The 22,481-nt window shown below is 37.6% G+C and overlaps 1 protein-coding gene across 40 annotated transcripts in view; it reads right to left on the reverse strand.

The window, feature by feature from the left end:
* Window positions 1-22,481, reverse strand: part of PTPRD (protein tyrosine phosphatase receptor type D) — a 2,474,579-nt gene that overhangs the window by 127,126 nt on the left and 2,324,972 nt on the right. For 27 of the 40 annotated variants that reach the window (XM_060410987.1, XM_060410965.1, XM_060410962.1 and 24 more), the window contains one exon: window positions 13,225-13,337. In XM_060410987.1, coding sequence (XP_060266970.1) covers window positions 13,225-13,337 — 113 coding nt within the window. Of the gene's footprint in view, window positions 1-497; window positions 540-13,224; window positions 13,338-22,481 lie in introns of all 40 variants that reach the window. The other 13 variants (XM_060410960.1, XM_060410953.1, XM_060410982.1 and 10 more) reach the window with 1 other exon arrangement.

The raw sequence follows: 22,481 nt of genomic DNA on the forward strand, positions 1-22,481 counted from the left end.
GGAAAGAATACAGACATTTGAAAACAAATGAAAGTAATGCTAACTATTCCAAAATACAGAGAATACTATAGTTAGAAATGGCCTGAAAATACGTGAGTAGTAAAGATGTTTAATGTGAAGAAGCAGGCAGATAGTTTGGTTACTCAAAGCAGGACATGCTCTGGAAGGATGAATTTTGTAGCCAAATGAAAAGTCACCAAGCATAATCTCCAAACTAATACTCCTAATGTGAAAGAAAGTGTTATTGTGCTATGAATCAATGCAGTTAGCTAGTGGAGAAAACTGAGAGTCAGGCTTGATGTCAACTTCTGCTTTGAGTAATGACTGTTATGTCATTTCAAACTCCTTCTCCTGCACTGTGTGAAATGGAAATTGTGTGGAATTAAATGGTGTAAAGTGAACTAAGAAAATACACACTGAGAAAGGCCTAAAAAGGGAAAGAGTTGTAGCTTGATAGGAAACATAAAGTGACTTATGCAGAATCAAGGAAAACTAACTTGAAGAATGAAGGTTACCGGGGTAACCGGAATCATCTGAACCTGCAAAGGAAATGATGGTGTAAATAAAATAAAACAGAACAAATTTGTTAAAAAAAAAAAAAGAAATGGATAGCCTGATATACTTTTAAATAGCACTAATAAAAATGCTGCAGGTTTTAACAGGATTGATATACATTGTGACTAGATTAAGATCGCTTTAATATTTCACAAACCTGTAGGTGACTGACATTCACATGCAAACATGAACACAAAGAATGACATGCACCACAGACGATAGACAATAATCACTGATGACAAAATCAGACACAAAACTGAGTTTCAAAAATGTTTCCACTAGTAGCAGATTGTAGAGGTTGGGGATGCAGCCTTCTCCTGCACATTTATCAATGGCCACACTGACAGCTTGGTGATATTTTGCCCCAAGTCCCCATTATTCAACCCCTAGCAAACCTACAATCTACTTCAGGTGTAAACATCTTTGTCCACTAGTGGGAACTGAATGCAGGAAAGGGAGCAAATTGTGAAAGGATGAAGAGGAAAAAGAAGGTGGTAAAAGAAAGCAGTGACATGGGGGTGATACATCTTAGTGCAGTCTGCCAGCTGAAGGTATTCATCGATTCTGTTAAAAATAAACCACCACTCACTATGGTGATTCCAGTGTCTTTATAATGATTTTTCATTTTTCATATGATTTACATTTTACTTCTGATTAATTTTTCAAAAGCACCATAAGAGACCGTTGCTGACTCATGTCTTACAGGTGCCAATTCCAGCTGACTAGAAAAACTTGAACTAGCATGCCACCAGGGAGGCCTCTTAAGTGAAAAAAAAAAAGTAAGGGAGGGGCTCAAGCTGGAAACCCTGTCCCTGTGGACATTCAGCTGTCCCTGGGACTCTCTGGAGGGTGTCAGGCTGAAGTATGGTGACCATTAAGTCAGCACAACATGCAATTACTTTATAATTACTTTATGGGTATTTTAAATATTGTACTGATATTGAAAGCCAATGAGTTCCTTTGTCTCTAATGCCAAATTATCAATGGTTTGGTAAGTTAAGTAAAAAACTATCTTGCTTCTCCCAGACAATCATTTTAGCACTGTGCTGTGACAGGCAGTACTTTAGTATCTGGAAGATCCAATAAAAATGAGTCAGCTTGGACGGAGAAACTCTTCGTTGCTGATGTGATTATGCACTTGGACCTAAATGTTGGAACCCGTTTCTAGAACGTTTCCCTGTAGATGGTAGCACTGAACTCATCTCCATTTTGTGGGAGGAGCAGTTGAGAGACAGTGATCTAAGAATTCTAGTGATCTTATCCAGATGAGGCACCCCCAATGACAAGAATGGAAATGCAAAGGCACAAGAGACTGTAGGCTCGTTTGGAGATGAAATGATGTGGACATCCATTACAGTGCTTTAACAGAGAAAATAATAGAGACAAAGATGTTTAGACCTTTTCGAGCGAATCGTGGGAGAGAGTTATTATCATATATGGACTGAGTGGTGGTTTGGCTAGAGAGGGAGGACACAGAGCCAATCAGGGAGGCGTAGGGGACTGAATTACTGCTCAAAGCTGCAAAAGTAAAGCCAGTTGGAGATGGGAAAAGCATTAGTATAACAGCAGTAGAAGACCATCATAATCAACCAATATTTACTTCTGGCATGCACTGGCACGTGGTCTGGATGTATTACTTTGGAAGCTAATGACAGAGAAATCCAAGCAAATCTGTACTGATCCATTACATTCTAATTCAGCATATGTACGTATCACAGGCAAAGATATCATGGCATTCAAGAATCATTATTTATGATCTGGCAATATTGCACCAAAGCACTAGGACCAGTAAAAATGTCAATATGGACGTTCCACAGAAAGGGGAGGAGAGCTTGTGGGAACCTGATGGTTCAGGAGAAGAAATCCTAGGCCAGTATACTGAACAGGAGTTCTACTTCTAGGCCTGCCATCTACTAGTAAGAGACAAACCTTTTGTTACCAAGCACCTAAATTTCTTTTTGTGTAAAATAAAAGTGGGCAGCTAGATAAATTCTGGAGTCACTTCTTTATAACTCATTTCAAAATATTCAGGATTTCTGAGTCGAGAAGGGTCTCATGGAAGTAGTTCATATGTGAAGGTTTTAAATGCAACTGTATCTTTTCTTTGAGGGGTGAGGAACATTTATAGTCTACAAAATAGAAAATTATGCAATTGTCAATTTTTTCAATGAAGTTTAGCACATTTTTTTAGCAAGCCAAATTACCTTATATCATAAGAATATATGATGTATATATATGCATATCATATATGTATTCAAAATAGGTAAATGTCAACATAAAAATTATGCTAAAGAATAGATCTGGGATGAAACTCCTCTAACATAAAACTCATTTATTTTCATTATTATTTTTTAAATTAAAGTGTAGTTGATTTACAGTGTTCTGTTAGTTTCTGGTATACAACAAAATGATTCAATTATACGTGTATATATACTTTTTTACATTTTTCCCATTTATTGTTTATTACAATATATTGAATATCGTTCCCTGTGCTATAGACTAGAAACTTGCATGTTGGGCTTCCCTGGTGGCTCAGTTAGTAAAATACTCTGTCTGCAATGCTGGAGATCCAGGTTCAATCGTGGGTTGGAAAGAGCCCCTGGAGAAGGGAATGGCTACCCACTCCAGTGTTCTTGCCTGGAGAATTCCATGCACAGAGGAGCTGGATAGGGTGACAAAGAGTGGGGCACGACTGACCAAGTTTGTATTTGCTGCAGTTCATGGGGTTGCAAAGAGCTGGACACCACTGAGTGACTGAACTGAACTGAACTGAACTGAAACTCCTAATTTACTCCTCCCCCATCCTCTCCTCTTTGGTAACTATAAGTTTGCTTTTTATATCTGTGAAGCTGTTTCTGTTTAGTAAATAATTCTATTTGTGTACTTTAGATTTGACACATAAGTGATATGTTATTTGTCTTTGTCTGACATCACTTAGTACAATATGATAATCTCTAGGTGCATCCATGTTGCTGCAAATAGTATTTCATTCATTTCTATGGCTAAGATACTCCAGTGTGTGTGTGTGTGTGTGTATGTATACACACACACACACACAACATCTTCTTTATCCATTTATCTGTCGATGGGCATTTTAGATTTCTTCTGTGTCTTGGTTATTGTAAATAGTGCTGTTATGAACACTGCGGGTGCACATGTCTTTTCAAATTAGTTTTCTCTGGATATATCGTCAGCTTTTTCTTAAGGAACCTCCACACCGTTCACCATAGTGCACTGATTTACTTTCCCACCAACAGTAGGAGGGTCCCCTTTTCTCCACACCCTCTCCAGCATTTATTATTTAACATGAAACTCTTTAGCTCATTTCAGAAAATAATCACCAAGGATCTGTTGCAAAATGCTATTATATAATTCTTCCTAAACTTCTCCATTGTCCAATGTGGAAATAAAGTTTACAGGATATAATCAAGTATGTTAGAATCTGAATGAAACAGGAGACACTGAGAAAATTATGAATTTGACCTCACCAAAGTATTTTTTCACTCTTTTGTTTGGCAACCTGGTCACTGTTCACAGTCTGGGAACCAGTGTTTTTATTAAAACAGTGTTTTCACATTAGCATCTTTTGAGGTGCTTTAAAATCCCTTCTTTCCAGGCTGCACACCTGACCAATTAACTCAGAATATCTGGGGATAGGAGACAGACTTTGACATTTTTAGAATTCCCCAGTAATATGTTTCAGTCCTTTGAGGATTTGGAGGGGGGGGCTGAAACTTTTTTCATTCAAAAATCATATTAGAGTATATAAGAATGAGATCAGCTTTCTCCTGTTGATACCCTTGAATCTGCTTTAAGTCTCGCTTAGGAAGCTTTAGTGCTTTAGCTATTATTAGCAGCAAAGAACCTGAAGTGCAGTTCACAGCTGATGAGGACTTGCTAGGGTCTCGACCTCATCAGTTCAAAGCTACAAATGCACAACATAAATGCATTTTAAAGGAAGGCACCCATTGCATCAGAGCAGAGTTTTCATTATGGAGTTATGATATCAACAATGCACACTGTCAACATGAAAAATGACAGTGTAGTCAATGAAATCTGCCTTAGATCGGAGGAAAAAACAGGATGGCTACTTTTTTTTTTTTTTTTTTTTGGATAGTAACTGTGTAATGGCTTCCTTATAAGATGTAAAACTTTAAAAATAATGGTGCCTTAGACATAGACATTACTTTGCCAACTAAGGTCCATCTAGTCAAGGCTATGGTTTTTCCTGTGGTCATGTATGGATGTGACAGTTGGACTGTGAAGAAGGCTGAGTGCCGAAGAATTGATGCTTTTGAACTGTGGTGTTGGAGAAGACTCTTGAGAGTCCCTTGGACTGCAAGGAGATCCAACCCGTCCATTCTGAAGGAGATCAGCCCTGGGATTTCTTTGGAAGGAATGATGCTAAAGCTGAAACTCCAGTACTTTGGCCACCTCATGATAAGAGTTGACTCATTGGAAAAGACTGATGCTGGGAGGGATTGGGGGCAGGAGGAGAAGGGGACGACAGAGGATGACATGGCTGGATGGCATCACGGACTCGATGGACATGAGTTTGAGTGAACTCCGGGAGTTGGTGATGGACAGGGAGGCCTGGCATGCTGTGATTCATGGGGTCGCAAAGAGTCGGACTTGACTGAGCCACTGAACTGAACTGAGACATTACTTAGTCCAGCATTTTCATTTTATAAAAGAGTTCTGAAGACTAGGGAAGTTAAGTGATCTGTATATTTTAGCCCATTATTATTTAGCCCGTAGTAAGTAACAAAACCATATGTGATTTTGGCATTCTTCTACTGTTTTATTTCTGGAATTGAGGTTATGATCGTCTAAAGCAGGGGGCAAAGTTTCCAGTGCTAAAGGGCCCAAGTCAATTAGGAAAAGAAGTAAAAGTGTCAACAGATACTGAATAGTAAACACTCACAAAAAATGTATTCCTCCCCATTTTTGTGCAACTAGGAATCGCCTAGGACTGGTTTTCATTTCTCTACTTTCAATATGAAGTCTCAGGAAAGAGAAATATTTCCCTATTTAAAAACAATACACTTGTGATGAATGGCAGCTGATGTTCTCGTTCAGTGTCAGGATTATCCTTAGGGATGCTACAGACTGTGGAGAGCTTCTAGAAGGTTGGAAAGCTCTAGCAGATATCTTCCAAGTGATACTACACAGCCAAGAGGATGAGGCTTCTCAGGCTTTCAGTAGCAACTGAAAACCCAGACAATTATGTTGCTTTCCTCCTTTGCCACTATTGATTAAAAATCTTGTTGAAATCCAGTGGGGGTCAAAGAAAAGACCTTTGGAGGCCACATGTGGCTAACAGTGACCTCTGTTTTAGAGGAGTGGAATGTTCCTTTGGTGTGTGAATTAAAATCTAAGAATGCTGAAAGTGAGAGGCAGCATATGTGTGTCACTAGGAGAGACACTGAGGATTGTGTGTGGGACTGGGCAATGTGTACCTCCCCCATGGTCCACCCTCCATCCCCACTCCTCTCCAATTAAGTCCACTAGGAGGGCAAATGAAGCTCAGAGGAGCAGAAGGACTTGATCAAGGCCATCTTTATCAGTACACTATGGCCCACCTTGCCAGTTCTCATTCAGGGAGCTTCTCATTATGCTATGCTATCTCTTAAATCACTGAACATCCCTGGGACAGTGGTGTCACATACATAAATATGGAGTTGTGAAACTGGACTGTTCATGCAGTAACATGGCAGCATAAACTATTCTCAGTTTGAGAAAGTGAAAGTGAAGTCGCTCAGTCGTGTCCGACTCTTTGCGACCCCGTGGACTGTAGCCCACCAGGCTCCTCCGTCCATGGGGTTCTCCAGGCAAGAATACTGGAGTGGGTTGTCATTTCCTTCTCCAGGGGATCCTCCCAACCCAGGGATCGAACCCAAGTCTCCTGCATTGCAGGCAGACGCTTTAACCTCTGAGCCACCAGGGAAGCCCAATAAATGTGAACTGAACGTAAAATCTAAAGGAATTACCTCTTACTATGTGCCAGGTGCTTAGTATGCCTTATTTTGGTATATCTTTACCAGATTATCCTGAGTTACATCTGAGGAAACCAGAAGCTCAGACAGGGAAAGTGGCTTGCCTAATAACCCAGCTGGTCAGCAGCTAAACCCTGATGGGCCTCAGGGCTACCTGAGTTAAGATGCTGGCCTCAGGCCTGTCATCTCTCTGCACAGGGTCTCTTGAAGCTCGTGGCCCAGTAGAACAGAGGCCAGACCAAGGTCACACTAAAATCATATATTCGCTTCATTTAGAAGGTATGCGTGTGTTGGTGGTGGGGAGCAAGTAAAGGACACTCATACACACACCTGTTTTTTTTTGTTATGTCTTACCAAGACATTGTGAGCTTCCATGAAAATATGTTACATGTATACATTTAGTTCATGTTGAAAACTGTAGTGCTATACAGCACACATGTTTTCAAACCCCCCCTGAAATATCATGTTTTTGCTTTTCAAATGTTCTATTTTATGAGGCCAGTACTCTAACCAATATTACATTTCAAATGAATTTTTTATACATAGAGAAACGTTTATCAAATACTTGCCTTATTTTTTAAACACTGCATTAAATGCCAGTAGATACTTTAAAACCTCATAACAACTTTGTTAACTGGAGGTTTTGGGGTCACTAATAGTGGTGGAACATCTCTTAGATGACTTTGCTGTTAATATTCATGTGTGATAATGTAGTAACACTGTCTTCATGGTTTTCCTTAACATATTGTGATAAAGACTGAAGAGGTTGTGGCCATGGAATAGAGAAACGTTATTTTGTTCATCAAATCAGAATTATACCTACCTGACTTAATAAATCATAGCAACTTAGTTTATAAAATATTTGACAGCTTTTCACATCATTTATGAACTACTTAGCGTAACTTCAATAACTATAAATACTCTATGTTTACAATTTGCCTCACAAATGAATGGTGAATTAAAGACAAAAGAGAACATTGATTTGTAAGGTATAATTGCTTCTTAGTACGACAATGACATTTTGACTTAATCCATGACTAGGATCATCATTAAGGGCAAGGTACTCCAAGAGTGCTTTGTCAGGTGAGCACTAAATGACATAATTAAAATTCATTTTTATGTAGGATTTCTCAAAATGCAGGATTTGAACAAACCGTGTTCCTTTATATCGGACATTTAGCATTTAGATGCAAAGAACCAATGTTTCTGAAATACAAAAAGAGTATATCTAGTATTATTCATTTAGGTATATGCCTACGTTTCCTACAGTACAAAATAAAATATAAGGAGATACGTATAAAAATTGATTTTTTTTAGCACTGATCCAGTTAATACTACTGGTGCATCACAAGAGATGCCTCAAGAGCTTTCAAAATCACTCAGCTGCTATGCAGACATTTCTGTTGCTGATACTGCTATTTCTGATGCGTTAACATTTTATGAGTTTGTTTTTGTTTTTCAAAGCCCATCAATCATCTACCGTCCATGTATGCTTTAGGGCAAAACATATTAAGGTCATTCATGGAATGAAAATGAGGTTTTTACATTGTACCATCTGATCAATTTTTAAATCTCTTTTCCTAAAAGGTGCAAGTACAAAGTCTAGAGTTTTGTTTTTGTGTGGAAAAAAATAAAAATTGGGAGTAAGGGGAGAGAGGATTCTAAGTAAGGGGTACAGATACTGGAAGAAAAATTTTTTTAGGAAAAAAAATAAAAAAATCTAAACAATTCAGAGCAAAGTGGATTGGTCTGAGGGAGAAGTCTGCAGGCACAAAAAAAGATGCTGACTAGCATGCCACAAGATGGTATTAGTTACATGTTCCTTTACATTTTTTTTTTTAAATACTAGAAAGAAAGCTTATTTCTTTAAGATGCTGAACTTCTAAATTTGCTGTGTTGGAAAAAATAGAAATAGGACCACATACCAGTAATGTTTTGGTTTTCTTAGAAATCACCATCTTTTGACAATATCATATTTTAGTCATTGTGTCCAATTCTAGAGGCCACCTCCCAGATGGGCTACTCAGTAGGTAAGGCTTTTTACAGTATTTCAAAAATATCCATCACTGACGATCTCTATCAAAATGGTAAAGTAAAATGTGCCTGCCCTAGGGCTCAGCCATCACACTCCCAGGTGCCCATCATTCAGAAATAACAGCAATGTGAAAAGGTCTGGGCTCAGGACTGCTCAGTATAGTATGTTTTGTAAGAGCAAAATGCAGGAAATGAGTTAGCCTCCATTAATAAGGACTCAGATGATATATTTTGTGACATCTGTTGAACAGAATATCATCAATGCCATCAGCTGTTAAAGGAGATAAAACTTCATGTATTAGCTTGGAAAATGTAGTTAAATATCAAAATAGGAAATTTTATGTAAATGCATCTGTATCTATATACCTGCTATATAATCATTTAAAGAACTGTATATACAAAAAATTCTGGAAATATATGCATGAAACTCCTTACGGTAGATATTTCTGGAGAGTAAAATTGAGAGTATAGGAAATCATTTACATTTTATTTTAAATATGTCAAAAGAAGAAAAAATGAGATAAAGAGTAATTTTTCTTTTCCAGAAGTATTTTTTTTGCCTTTTACAACTTATAAAGATCACACACAAAATTTAAATAATACACTGCACAACTATATAGCCATAACCTAAGTATAACTATTGTTAAGCTTGCTGCTGCTGCTAAGTCACTTCAGTCGTGTCTGACTCTGTGGAACCCCATAGACAGCAGCCCACCAGGCTCCCCCGTCCCTGGGATTCTCCAGGCAAGAACACTGGAGTGGGTTGCCATTTCCTTCTCCAATGCATGAAAGTGAAAAGTGAAAGTGAAGTCGTTCAGTCATGTCCAACTCTTCTCGACCCCATGGACTGCAGCCCACCAGGCTCCTCCGCCCATGGGATTTCCCAGGCAAGAGTGCTGGAGTGGGGTGCCATTGCTTTCTCCCATTGTTAAGCTTACTTTCTATTAAAAAATAAATTTCCTCAGTAAACATATGCTACTTTTATAAATAAGAAATATTGATGGGCCAATTATAAAGTAACTTAGAATTTCTTTTTTATAAGAAAAGCTTTCTTCCCACCCAAAAAGTAGTTCACTTTTGTTTAACATGTAACTCATCTATCAGCCATCCTAACACATATCCAGTTACCACTGTCCACAGAGATGTGTAAGGCTTAAATAGGGGTTTCATTAAAAGCATCTTTTATAAGTGAGTATTATCTTCCCTTCCTTCACAGATCTTAAAGATTTATAAAAGTTGATGACTAGTTACTAATTCTAGAACATTCTTCTACTACATCTCTTCCCTCACTTACTCATTGTGTCCATTTTATTCCATTATCCTCTTGAGGTTGTAAGTCTCACCTTCGCTAAATGATCCCTTCAATTGACATATTCCACACCAGTTCTGACTGTCCCTGCAGACCATTAAGTGATGTCACTGTTGTAAACCATAGTCTCTTAAGAGATTAGGCAGTTCAGGTTCTCACAATTACAACCTGGCTGCATACTGCCATCTGAAATCCTTAACAGACAGATAAATATATTCGTGGAAAATACCTACAAGCAGAGGTACCTGCTCTTAATTTGCAAAGGGCGAGCATTTCTAGTTCCGTCTAGATGCTTGAATACAGTGTTTAACAAACAGAAGGACCTACTATCACCCCAAATTTGGCAAGTATGCTTAAAGCAAAGTTCCTCTCCACATCCCACAACTTCGCAGAGACGGTATCATGAGAAGAACAGATTTCTCTGTTTTCACTTTGTGTCCAACTCAGTGCCTAGAGACAAAATTCTGACCCTTTTTCCTTCCCAGACCCAGAGACATATGTGTTTGTGGTACTACAATTAGGGAAATAATTCTTTGAAGTACTTAATGCCAAATACTGTATCTATATGAAATTTTGTATGTATGTTTCAATATCTTTTGAATATGAAGCAGCATTTTGGAAAAAGATCTGGCTCTTTAAATCCAGACGCTCCAACAAAAATAAGTAACTCAAAATGTAAATAGATTCTTAATCTACAAGATGATTGTTTTTTTATAGGAAAGTAGAATTAAGAATCAGTGAACTAAGCAATAAGCTTCCTTTACCTTCTGAAAGATCTACTGAATTTCAAATGATAATGTTAGTTTGACAGTTTATCATCCACAACAGACTCATCAGAAGTAGAAATCAATTTGCTTTCAAGATCAAATTCTGTGCTAGGGGCTGGTTACATAAATCACAAGTTTCTGATTTCACTGAAAATCATGGATTATTAAGTCTCTACTTATGTATACCATTAAGTAACACTGTCATATTATATAATAGTTGTACATAACTATATACACAAAGGTATGATGTATATAAAAGCACATTTCAGAAACTGAAGGGTGAGTGGTTTAAAATCCAAAAATATAAGTAAAAATTAAAATTGCTTCCTGTGCAATACCTAAGAAAAGTGTTTTAGAATAAAAGAATCATTTCATTTGATCATCCAGCAAAGGCCTTGATTATGTACAAATCAGGGAGGATTAGCACAATAAAGCTACTTGGTTAACAATCCCAACTTCTGCTCTTATCCTATCAGCAAGTAATTAAATTCATAGCCACCGGCTAGAATCCACACTGGCTGAAGCAAACTGAAACATTCTCTACGAATTTCATATTAACACCTGAGTCTATTTTCTTTGTTAACATCAGATTTTCATGACAGCAGGCCACATTCTAGAGCTTGGGAGGCACATACACTATTTCAACAAACCAAGACTTAACTAGACTGCTTTAACTGAGCGTAGCGCTGCCTTGATGAATACACGTGCTAGGATCTTGGGACAATTTCTCCTGTTTTATTTTATTCCTCTTAAACCACCTCTCTCCTTTTTACTGTTTGCCCACTTTATTCCACTATCCATTTGAGGTAAGTTTAATCTTAGTTAAATGGCTCAAATGGTACAGAATCTGCCTGCAATGCAGGAAACCCAGGTTTGATCCCTGGGTCAGGAAGATCTCTTGGAGAAGGAATGGCTGCCCACTCCAGTATTCTTGCCTGGAGAATTCCATGGACAGAGGAGCCTGGTGGGCTACAGTCCATGGGGCTGTAAAGAGTTGGACACGACTAAGTCCCCATTTTATTTTGTTAAAGCTGTTGTTGATAAAAGCAAGTTCACTTCAATTATACCCCTTCATTCTTTCTAGTGACTTATATGGAACTTAGTATGTTCTACTCTATAAAGGGATCTAATATTCCCACATACATTGGGGAAATTAGATTCTTATTAGCATTCTTGAATATGGAGATATGTTGGTTGAAGGCACTGGTATTTCCCTTGTAGCCACCAGCACTCTGCTAGTAACCCTTTCTGCATTGTAGCCATTCAGGTGTCACTCTCTTGGTGCTGGGGTGATGAGGGATAGCACTCCCACTGGCTCTATTTTGCTGCTAACCTTGCCTTTATACTAAGCCTCTTAAATAAATGCCCATCAAGAGAAATTTAGTCATATGGAAAATTTCTTTTAACTTTCATGCTGACGAAGGTATATCTTTGCTTTTTAAAGAATAAACCTCATTTGAGATAGAAAAAAAATTTTTTAAAAGCCCACATCTATGGTGATTGGTAGAGCCACATTTAAAATTCCAGGCATTTCTTTTAACTGGATAGTTACTAGTTACTACGGCATATCTACATGTAAAATAACACATATGCTAAATACAGTAAACTGTGCCCTTTCAATTCCAAGCAATTCACTGGAAATGTGTAGTTTAGTAAATCTGTGGTATACCATAATGAGTAGAATATCCATTTGACACAGAGAACTTTCAAACAGTTTGGCATACAATACTACCATCAAATTGTCATCAAATGGACTTCTTAGATCAGCTCTCTAATTTTTTTCATTTTCATTAGGTACTGAGACAATGCTACTCAGTTGTATAGTTTAGCTCTCTCTACCATTCATCATTTTGGCATAAATAAGATTTAGGTGAAAAAAGGCAAAATGGAGTTAGCCTTGCATTAACAGTGCTGAACAAAGCACACCTCAGCAGGAATAATATTTTTCCTCTGTTGAAGCACTTAATGTTCTTCAAGAAACAAGCATATATTTCTTATCCTCAATCACTCTGAGCATCTCCTCAGCAAGAAACCTAAACTGGTTACTGAAATTTAGTAAAGGTAACCTACAAATTTTTTCCCTTGTTTTTCTCTTCCCCTCCCCTTTCTTTCAGAATAACACAGACACAAATAAATAGGGAAATAGATTTAAAAAAATGTATTGTTTCCCAATGAGATGAATGAGGTAACATTCCATCCATCCCCTCATTCACTTTATAAGATAAGAAACTGGATTCTTTCCGGATAGGTGTCACTGAAAATAATCAACTGTGCTCATAAAATAATAAGCTCATAAAAATGGCAAGTATTTTTAAGACTTTGGGTTTTCCAAAATTTGAAGGGAAATTATTATTTTTTTCCTTTTTCTACCCCACCTCAGATTTTCACAAAGAATATAATTTCCTTTCAAGACATGTTTTGCTGAGTCTCAGTAATAATAAAGAAGGAAGATAAACAACTGTTTGAAATAAAGTGATACAGTCACCTCTCATGGCGATGTCATTGGGGCTATAAAACTTTCAGGAAACACTGTGTTCTGGACAAGATGAGTCGTGCTTCTTACCTGGTGTTTGGAAATTAAGGCGCCTCAGTTCTACTGGGTCTGTTGGATGGTGTGAAGGGACCTCCTTACTGTTTGGTATGCTGCTCTTTCTAGAGTCAGATTCTGCCCTCTTCCTATAGGGAGATAATAAAAATTTAAGGATAAAACAACCAAAAAAACTGAAACTGATTTAAAAAAGCAAACAATTATGCATGAGTTGCCACCCTCCCCTTCCCCCCCCACCCCCCGCCGCTGTCCCCATTTGTAGTTTGAAAACTTTCTGACCTTTCTGACTTTGTTAAGCTAACTTTTTTCTCTCCTGGCCTACAGTATTTCCTCAAGTCTGAAAATCTTAAGTGGATGATCTCTAAGTCCTCCTTTAGCTCTAGAATTAAATAATTCAGAGACTCTGCCTTTATAAGGAGGTGCTGGTGAGATAGGTTTGGCAACTTGTTCAGCTTTTCTTCCTTGTCCACTAGCTCTTTGGGAGGAAAAGGATAGAGCAACCCTAATAACCAATACTATGAGTGTAGTTACCATGGAAATAAACTCAGAAACTACTTGGCCTCAAGCTAAACAGCTAAATCTGCCCCCACTCCTTTTTCCTGCAGGATTCATGACCGGTGACTACAAAGTGGACCTGCATTGGATTTTCCCATAAGCAGATAAATACAGTAAGTGTATTTCTAAGAGTTACCCTAATACCTGGAAGGAGAATCAGGACCACACCAACCAACATCCTTTTTCTCTTTTAAATTCCAAGGAAAAAGCCATGTTGCCTGTTTATGGTGTCAAGGTAAGTATCTTTGCTTAAGGTGTCATGATGCAATTTTTAAAAATGTCTATGCAACAAATGTCGGGTTTTTCATAAGATTGCTTTATCCATGTTTTTTTCCAGACAAATAATCACAGAGTGGTACCTAAATATTTTCCTTAAGGTTGAATTAGATTAAAAACTCACTTAACTAAGGGAGAACTTTTCAAACAGTGGTTTCTTCCCAATACAGATTCCAGCAATCTCCAGGCTGGAGTCATAATCATAGCATCTCACCCTGCTCAGAGCAAAGACATTCTTATCTGGGAGGAGGGTGCAGCAGTGGGTGGGAACTCTCTCTGTCCCTTTTTGATATGACTGTGGTACAGCTCATTAGTGTTGCTGTGGCAATGGGCTCTCATTCAGTGCCACTCAGGTCGTTCCATGGTTAGCTAGAGGGCTCCTGTTAAATAGCCTTTCTTCCCATCTCTGCTCATCTGTATAGAATGAAACCAACCAGAGGATGAAGGGAAGATTGATGCGAAGGGAACGTATACTTGATTTGCTCAAGTGCAATGCCTTTGGCAAAACGTTCTCAGTGCGATGAATTTTGGGGGGGTGAGTCCTGTTAGACACGTTGTTCTCTCAGAACCTTGGATTAACCTGTCTCAGGATTTACTGTTTCTACCTAAAATTCTCAAGTATAGCCTTAGGACACAGCATACTGCCAAATATACTACCAGTCAGGGGAAAGCAGTGAATTGGAGGCGTGTCAGAGGAACTGGCAGCTCCAGTTATATGGAGTGGAAAATGAGAAGGAAAGAAAAGGAAGAGATGGAAAGCTGGTGAGAGACAGATGAGAATGAAGAGAAAAAGGGGCTAAGAAGACGATGTGAAAGGAGGAGAGGACAACCACTTGCAGAGTAGAAAACGTGACTGTGTTTATGCTGTGGGTTGTTAGCCTCACGATACAGAGACATGCTTTACTATCGAAGATAAACTGGTTAACAAAACACCACCACGTTTGGCCAGTCAATCAATCTCAAGTGTAAAAAACATACGGTTGGTCTTTTCCAAGTAATCCCAGTAGCCCTTCTCAGGTTTTGATCTTTTCACAGTCTGGCACTTTTTTTTTTTTCCCACTTATGTGCCAGAACCGATGCCTAAAATCTGGGTTTGTATCCCTTTTCAGAATTGCTCTACAGTCATTCTTGCAGTATTATGGAAGCCACATGAAGAACTATCTGGGCAAGACACTGACTATTACAGATATTGGGGGACATCCTCCTTATCTTCTGTTGCACTGAGGACAAGATTGAGTGGCGGTGAGGCACAGGGAGAAAAAAGAACACTCTGTAAAGACATTTAGTCAATTTCTTTGGTAACAGGAAAGCTAAAATCCTATCTGGTTGCCCAGTGCGTCTTGAGAAACCCATATCATGAGACCGAAATGACAAGTCACTCTTGTAATAAGTGGGAGGGGTGTCCTGACATTTAATAACTAACTTGTCCCTCAATCTGTCGAAATAAGATAATCTCTAAGAAACCAGTTTCCAAAACTCCTAGCCAGCTAGGAAAATCAGCTGTTTAAATTTCATTCTGCTTCATTTAGTAGTGATGATCACCACACGGGTAATTCTGACTGCCCACACTTTACTGTGTGGTTCTAAACAGAAATGTGTTAAAATGTGAGTTTTCTAACAAAGAATTTCTAAGCAAGATTTGCAGGATGCAGAGTTTGATCATCATCAGAAACAACGATCGTTTTTAAAAATGAAATTTACTGTTACAAAGTATTAAATGGCATATAATGTTCTAACTCAAGCCCAGTGTGAACATAAGAGTGACATTTCTTTTTTTCTGCTAAGTTTTCGGAGATCTCATTATTCTCAACTAGAAAAAAATAACAAATAGTGACTAGAAACAGATTCTGAATATTGCCTTGCTATTTTTTCTATCAGAATTATGAATTCCTAGGGTAAGTTTATTTCCCACAGCGAGAAGTATCTAACATGGGCAGGCGTTATCTGCGTGAAAATAAAAAAGCACATGCCATTTCAGATATGGCAGAAAATGCCAACTGTATAAAAGTATGTGTTTATTTGGGCTGTGAATAATGTACAACAAAAGCTCTGCTCTATGGTCTCCGTGGGTTTCATTTTCATCTAGTCTCCCCTGATCTACATGTAAAGTGGGGAGCAAAAACGCAGGGACATTGTGTGGAAGATCATATCTATTGTATTTGGAACAATAATATTCAGACATATGCATACAGGCTTTTGGAAAAAATATATTTATTTACTATTAATAGAGATTTCAAAGAAATCAGTTCACAATGATTCTGACGTCATCAAGAACAGAAGCCCAACTTTGCCACTACTGGTCTGTATCTCCTCGGGTAAGTCAACTACAAACCTAACTTACTTAATTTCTTCACTTATAAAACAGGGGAGGAGGGTTAGATGTGAAGTTTTGGTCCAACTCTCTTGATAGAACAAGAAGGTAGTGATGAAATTGTGAAATGTGGACAGTTTTATAGTGAGAGGTAGATCTCTGAGCATATTAAATGGATTCAAAGTGTTTTCACTTTTGCCTTTAAAAAAAACTATTTTGCATGTGTTTTTCTGCTGGATTAATGACAAGCATAGCTTCTCTGAGGTACTCAAAGTTTGCTGTCGGTGAAAGTGTAACACAGCTTGTTGACCAGTGTTACCTGGTTTTAAGGAAAATAATGTAGCGGTGATTCTCTGGTATGCAGCAGAGTCACCCAAGAGGGCTTGTTAAACTACAGGCTGCTGGACCAACTCCCCAGAGTGTCTGAGGTCAGAAACTGGTCTGAGGTCAGTGGGATCAACAATTTGTGTTTCTATCAGGTTCCTAGGTGATGCTGATGCTCTTGCTACTTGTATTCCAGTGGTTCTCTATGGAGACAACACTGGAAGGGAGGCAGGTTAGATGGGCATTGAGATCCTTTGCTTAATTTTAATCAGGAATTCATATCTAGGTGTGTGTGTGTTAGAAAGCTGAAAGGTTAGCTTGGACTGATCAGTAAATAAGCAAGCAACATAGGAATGATTATTATTCCTATTATTCTTCAAGGCTGGAGGACAGGGAAAATAATTTAGAATTAAATATAAATTTTTACTGAACTACTGCCATCAATATTAGGGTATAAAAATGTTAGTATTCTTGTACAAAGGGTCTTGAGATCATACTTTCAGTAAAAACAAACAAAACGAAAATGATTCACATTAACACATACAAATGCTCATTTAACCTTGACTACAAACAAAACTCAAGAGACAAGTTTTACTACCTTATAAATCTACCTTTAAATAATCTATTTTAGCATCATATATAGATAAAACTACTCCTTCCTGAATCATTTTAATATCAAAGTTACTTTTTATACCTAGGCTTTGTCCATGTTCCCTTTGCCAGTTTCATCTTTTATATCCAGCCTCCACCATTACCCCCTCAATACCTCCAAAGTCTACCCTTTTTTTTTTTTTTGTACTGAGCATTAAAGGGGTTTGTTCTCTATTCCTCACCTGTCAGGTTTACTGCTCCATTTTAATGCAGCAAAAAAGAAAAAGAGAGGCTAAATGTTAGTTGGCCAAGGTAACAAGAGTAACCATGACAACCAAGATTTAACAGCTCATAATTAGGGACATACACTGACACACATTAGAAAATGAGAGCATATCAAAATATTTCAAGGCCTCTAATCATGAAGCAAATGCAGGACATGCGAGTACATGGACAAGCAAAGCATCTGTGTGTGTATTAATGTCAGACTCACTTTTATTCATCAACCTACAAAACGCTGCCACAATTAATTATATCCTAGGAAGAGTTTGATGGTGGAGATATTTGATTTTTAAAAAACATGCCATGAGACAACAACTAATGTACTTAATGGGAAAATAACATTATCCCATATAAGAAATTTAGTTCGTTAAAAACATTCTTCTTTAAGAGGTACATTGTTCCTTTAAAATACCTGCAAATTGCACTGACCTGCAGAAAAATTTGCACAACTATATAATATACCACAAGGTAGTGAAGTGGCAGAGATGCGTTTTTCAAACACATTTTGGCAAGTAAGGTGATTATAAATCTTTTTTTTCCAGTAAAAGCTTAAATACATTTTCAGTTTTGGAAAATATAATACTCATCATTGTATCTACAGAACATAACCCATCTATATAGCTGTGTTAATCCAGAAAAGCAATTTATTAGCAGCCACTGACATGACCCATAGTTTCCTAGTCACAGAGGCACTACTGTATGTGAACACTTCCAGCTCACTCTCATTGGCACTTTCACCTGTGATAATAATGAGGACTGTTTAACCACGTTCTTTATGCAGAAAGTATAACCTTCACCTAAAAAGAATTCATCTAAATAGTCTTCATGTTGCGGCAAACTGCAAAATATTTTGTGAGTTCTCAATTGTAAGAAACAAAAGTCTACCTCATTGCCAATGAACTATACACCCATATTGCTACAATATCTTCCCTTAAGGTAATCCAGTCCATAGCTTTTGAAAAGTACAAAGTCCACATTTAAACTGTACAAACACACACATATAAAGTGAATAATGAAAAATGATATCAGACACACAGGTTCTTTGGATTCTTAAAGTGATTTAGCTAGTTACGCCAAGTTTTTAAAAATCCTACAAGTGTTCCTAACTTGGCTTATTTTTAATCAGTGAAGTCATCAGTGAATCCGTTGTAAGAAAACCTATTTATCTGACAGAGTGAAATACTTCGTGAACTGCCAGTTTTGTATATGGAAAGGCTGTTGAATACTACAATGAACCAGTGCATAGTCTCCGCTTCATTCCTCTGCCACAGAAATGTCAGCCTCACTGCACATGGGTACATAGTTTGTGCAAATATCTATAAGTTTAAAATCTTTTGGAATTTAAATTGCAGTAAGGATTTCATTACAGCCCTTGCCAGTCAAGATGAAGGTGATAATGAGAGATGGAATAAATAAGAGGAGGGAAGTTTATCTATCACTGTTTGATGCTTGTAAATTTGATTATTCAGTAGCCCTCTGCACCATGCACTCGCCTTAGCACAAGGAAGTACCACGGGGAATAAGATGGAGTCCTTGACCTACAGTTTAGTGGGTGCAGAAAGCCAAGGAACTGGGCAATGGCAGTAAGGCAGTAGGCTCTATGATAAAGATAAGCAGAAAGTGCTTTAGAAGCATAGAGAAGGGGACCCTAAGGCAGCCTTAACTGCAAAAAGAGGACATGAGGTGGACACTCAGAAAGGCTTTCATTTAGTAAGTGGATCTTAGCTTACTTCTAAAGGGTGAGTGAGAGTTGCTCGGTCAAGACAAGTGCCTGTGGAATGAGTAGAAAGGCTTTCAGAAGGACCTCCTCAAAGGTGAGAAGGCATAGCCCAGTGTGGATGCCTATTTCTTCACAGCATCTCAAAATATTCTGGACTCTATTTTTTTCCTTGATGATACCATGGAAATAGGAAAGGTCTATACCTTAGTCACATCCTCATGGTCTTCACACATGAACATGCAGAGGTGGGGAATGGAAATGATTTACTCTCTACAGCGTCCATTCACATTAGACTATTACTATTCAAGAATGATAATTTGGCCTAGACCATGCCTTAGTGCTTTCTAACAAACATCCTAATCCATTTTTCCCTTTCATAGTATATAACAAATACTTATCCATCTTGAAATGCTTTTCATAGATTTACATTTTAAGAATATTTTCTATAGAAATAATTCCTGAACAGTTTTAGAACTAATGATTGAAAAGTCTTGCAGATGTAGCAGATGTGCAGGGTAGATGAACACCAGAGAACATTCAATTACTTTATGAATTCTTTTTTCTTTGTAGGGGAAGATAGATGAAGGGCAACACAGAGTCATTCAGAAAATGTACACATGCGCTGAAGGTAAAAATAATACAATGTAAGTGAAGAAACCAGGGCCTGGAGTGTTAGCATGACTTTCTATCCCCTACAGCCAGCTAGTTACAAAGCTGGGACTTGAACTCAGGTTTCCTACTTCCATATTTACTTTTTTTCTAAACCTTGCTACATCTTCTCTCTGAAGTTTAAACTTTGTTATATCATTGCACATGTATCACAGATACAGTCCAGAATTAAAAAAAAAAAAATCTTAGTGCAGGAAAATTAACAAAACCTACCAAACATTTCATTAATACTATTCTGATGGTCCTTTAAGACCCTTACAAAGCCTCAGTGATATGTTTTGTTATTGATTATCAATGTATTATGGGTTTTAGCACATTTAAAACAAAGTCAAATGAACAGAATGCAAAATGAAAATAACTGCTATTCCATATTACTATAATCAATAAAAGTAAATCTCCTCAACCAACTCAGTGAGATTTATTTTTTTATATGGACAAACCATCCACAGCTATAGACCTATTCCTAACAAAGGTCGTCTTGTAAACAGGTGTATATTACCAACAGGATTATCGAGATACTGTGGAGTCAACAGTATTACATACTCATTCCCCCTTATTAAAGTATTATCTGCATACAGGAAGTAAAATACTTTAAGAATAGTAATGATGATAATCAATTCTGAGTGATTACCAATGACCTGTGTATAAACCGAAAAGCATCTAAAAAGAGAGGTATAGTGTTTGTTATATAATTTTCTTTGCTCAGATTCCAAGCTATTAGAGACACTATTCATTGCCTACAGAAGATTTCCTCTTGAACTGTTTCATGATAATCAGGAAGGACATTGTTGGGTCTACTTGAGTTTCAAGTCAGGAATGTTCTTTACTGCTGAAGCAAGCATTTCTATTTCAGAAATGCTTCATGGGCTTTCAGATGGTTAGCTAAATATACTTAGCATTTGAGGATGTGTGCATTTCCCAACAATTGCTTTAGACAATGCTCACATACGCATACACTAAAATGCAACTTAAATAGCCATAGTATCTTTAAATATGATGCCTTTTTTGTAGGATTAGGAAACATCAAAATAACTGAGTTGTTATTTTTTAAGCACATGTGGATAAAGAAAACTTAATTACCAAGGTTAGAATCTTATTTCTCCATATTTACATAACTAGTTTACAAGGCCATGCACATATCTATTAAGTGGCATGACTTAATGATAGCCAAATAGATCCTAATGAAATGCAACTTAAAAAGGTAAGCATCTTGTTCATTCTGAGTAATAACAAATGTCATGTGATGCGATCTAGAAATGCAGTTGTCAACAAGCAATTTTCTGCTTTGACCCCCACAGCAGGATGTCAACATAGAGTTGTTTTCTGTAAAACATGTATTTTTTTTTAACTTTTTCCTTATTGTATTCTCTTCTGGTAATAAGTGCAGTACGTAAGAAGCAAAGGGTACTAGCTCTTACCCTCCTGGACTCACATAGGATCTTTTCCTGTTCTGGGGCATGTGGGAACCTTGAGCTTTCAGGCCTTAGCTCCTACACAAGACCCAAGTGATCAAATACAACAGGCTTCTTACCATACACGCTAATAAGACACAAACTGGAAGGTGGAGACTGAAACCATCAACTAAGATATTCTGGCCTGCAATCATTTGCCTTTTCAGCCATTGTAGGGGGTGGACAATGGAGCAATAGTAATGATTAGGAAAAATTATGATTTTTTTCTTCATTCTTCGTAATTCTGAAAGAGGATAGGTAATTTAATGCACTAGGATTATAAACTTCTTCAACTTGACTTTTTTTTTTTTCCTCAGCCCTGGAATGGAATTGGAAAACAGCCTCAGAAGAGACTTATTCAAAGGAGCAATGTCTTGAAAAGTAAAGGAAAAAAAAAAAACCAGATCTATTCAGGGAACAAAGGAATGCAGGTAGGAATAATTAATGTAAACCAATGAAAGGAGTTACAGGAGTAGGAAAAAGAAATAATGAAGATAAGATTGTCAGATTAAACATGTAAGCCAGAGTCAAAATGAAGACACTCTCATCTAATTTTGAAGGTCAAGGTTACGGTGATGGATGGTGATTTAGTCGCTAAATTGTGTCCAACTCTCGCGACCCCATGGACTATAGCCCACCAGCCTCCTGTGTCCATAGGCATTCTCCAGGCAAGAATACTGGAGTGGGTTGCCGTTTCCTTCTCCAGGGGATCTTCCTGATCCAGGAATTGAACTCGGGTCTCAAAGAGAAAAATTATCTTGCAGAAGAAGGAAGGGAGTACCTTCACAGTAGCATTCTACAAGATGACACACTACAAAGGAAAACAGGAACACAGATTGAAGTGCATGAAAATAAAATCTGGATTGGAAGAAGAACTGATATAAAGGAAAGGAATTCAGTCATTTTGAATATCATATTTTTTTAGTTCAGGAAGAAGTTAGAAGAAACATAATTACTGTGTTTTCTACCCAACTAAGCAGTGACCTAGGGGACAAAATCCTACATGTAATGGAGACAGATATAGGATTGACAAAACAGTACATTAGAAAATATGGGTTACTGTGGATTATTTGCATCCTACCTGTGGTCAAAG

This window comes from Ovis aries, chromosome 2 (genome assembly GCF_016772045.2).
Source record: "Ovis aries strain OAR_USU_Benz2616 breed Rambouillet chromosome 2, ARS-UI_Ramb_v3.0, whole genome shotgun sequence".
Taxonomy (NCBI): Eukaryota; Metazoa; Chordata; class Mammalia; order Artiodactyla; family Bovidae; genus Ovis; species Ovis aries.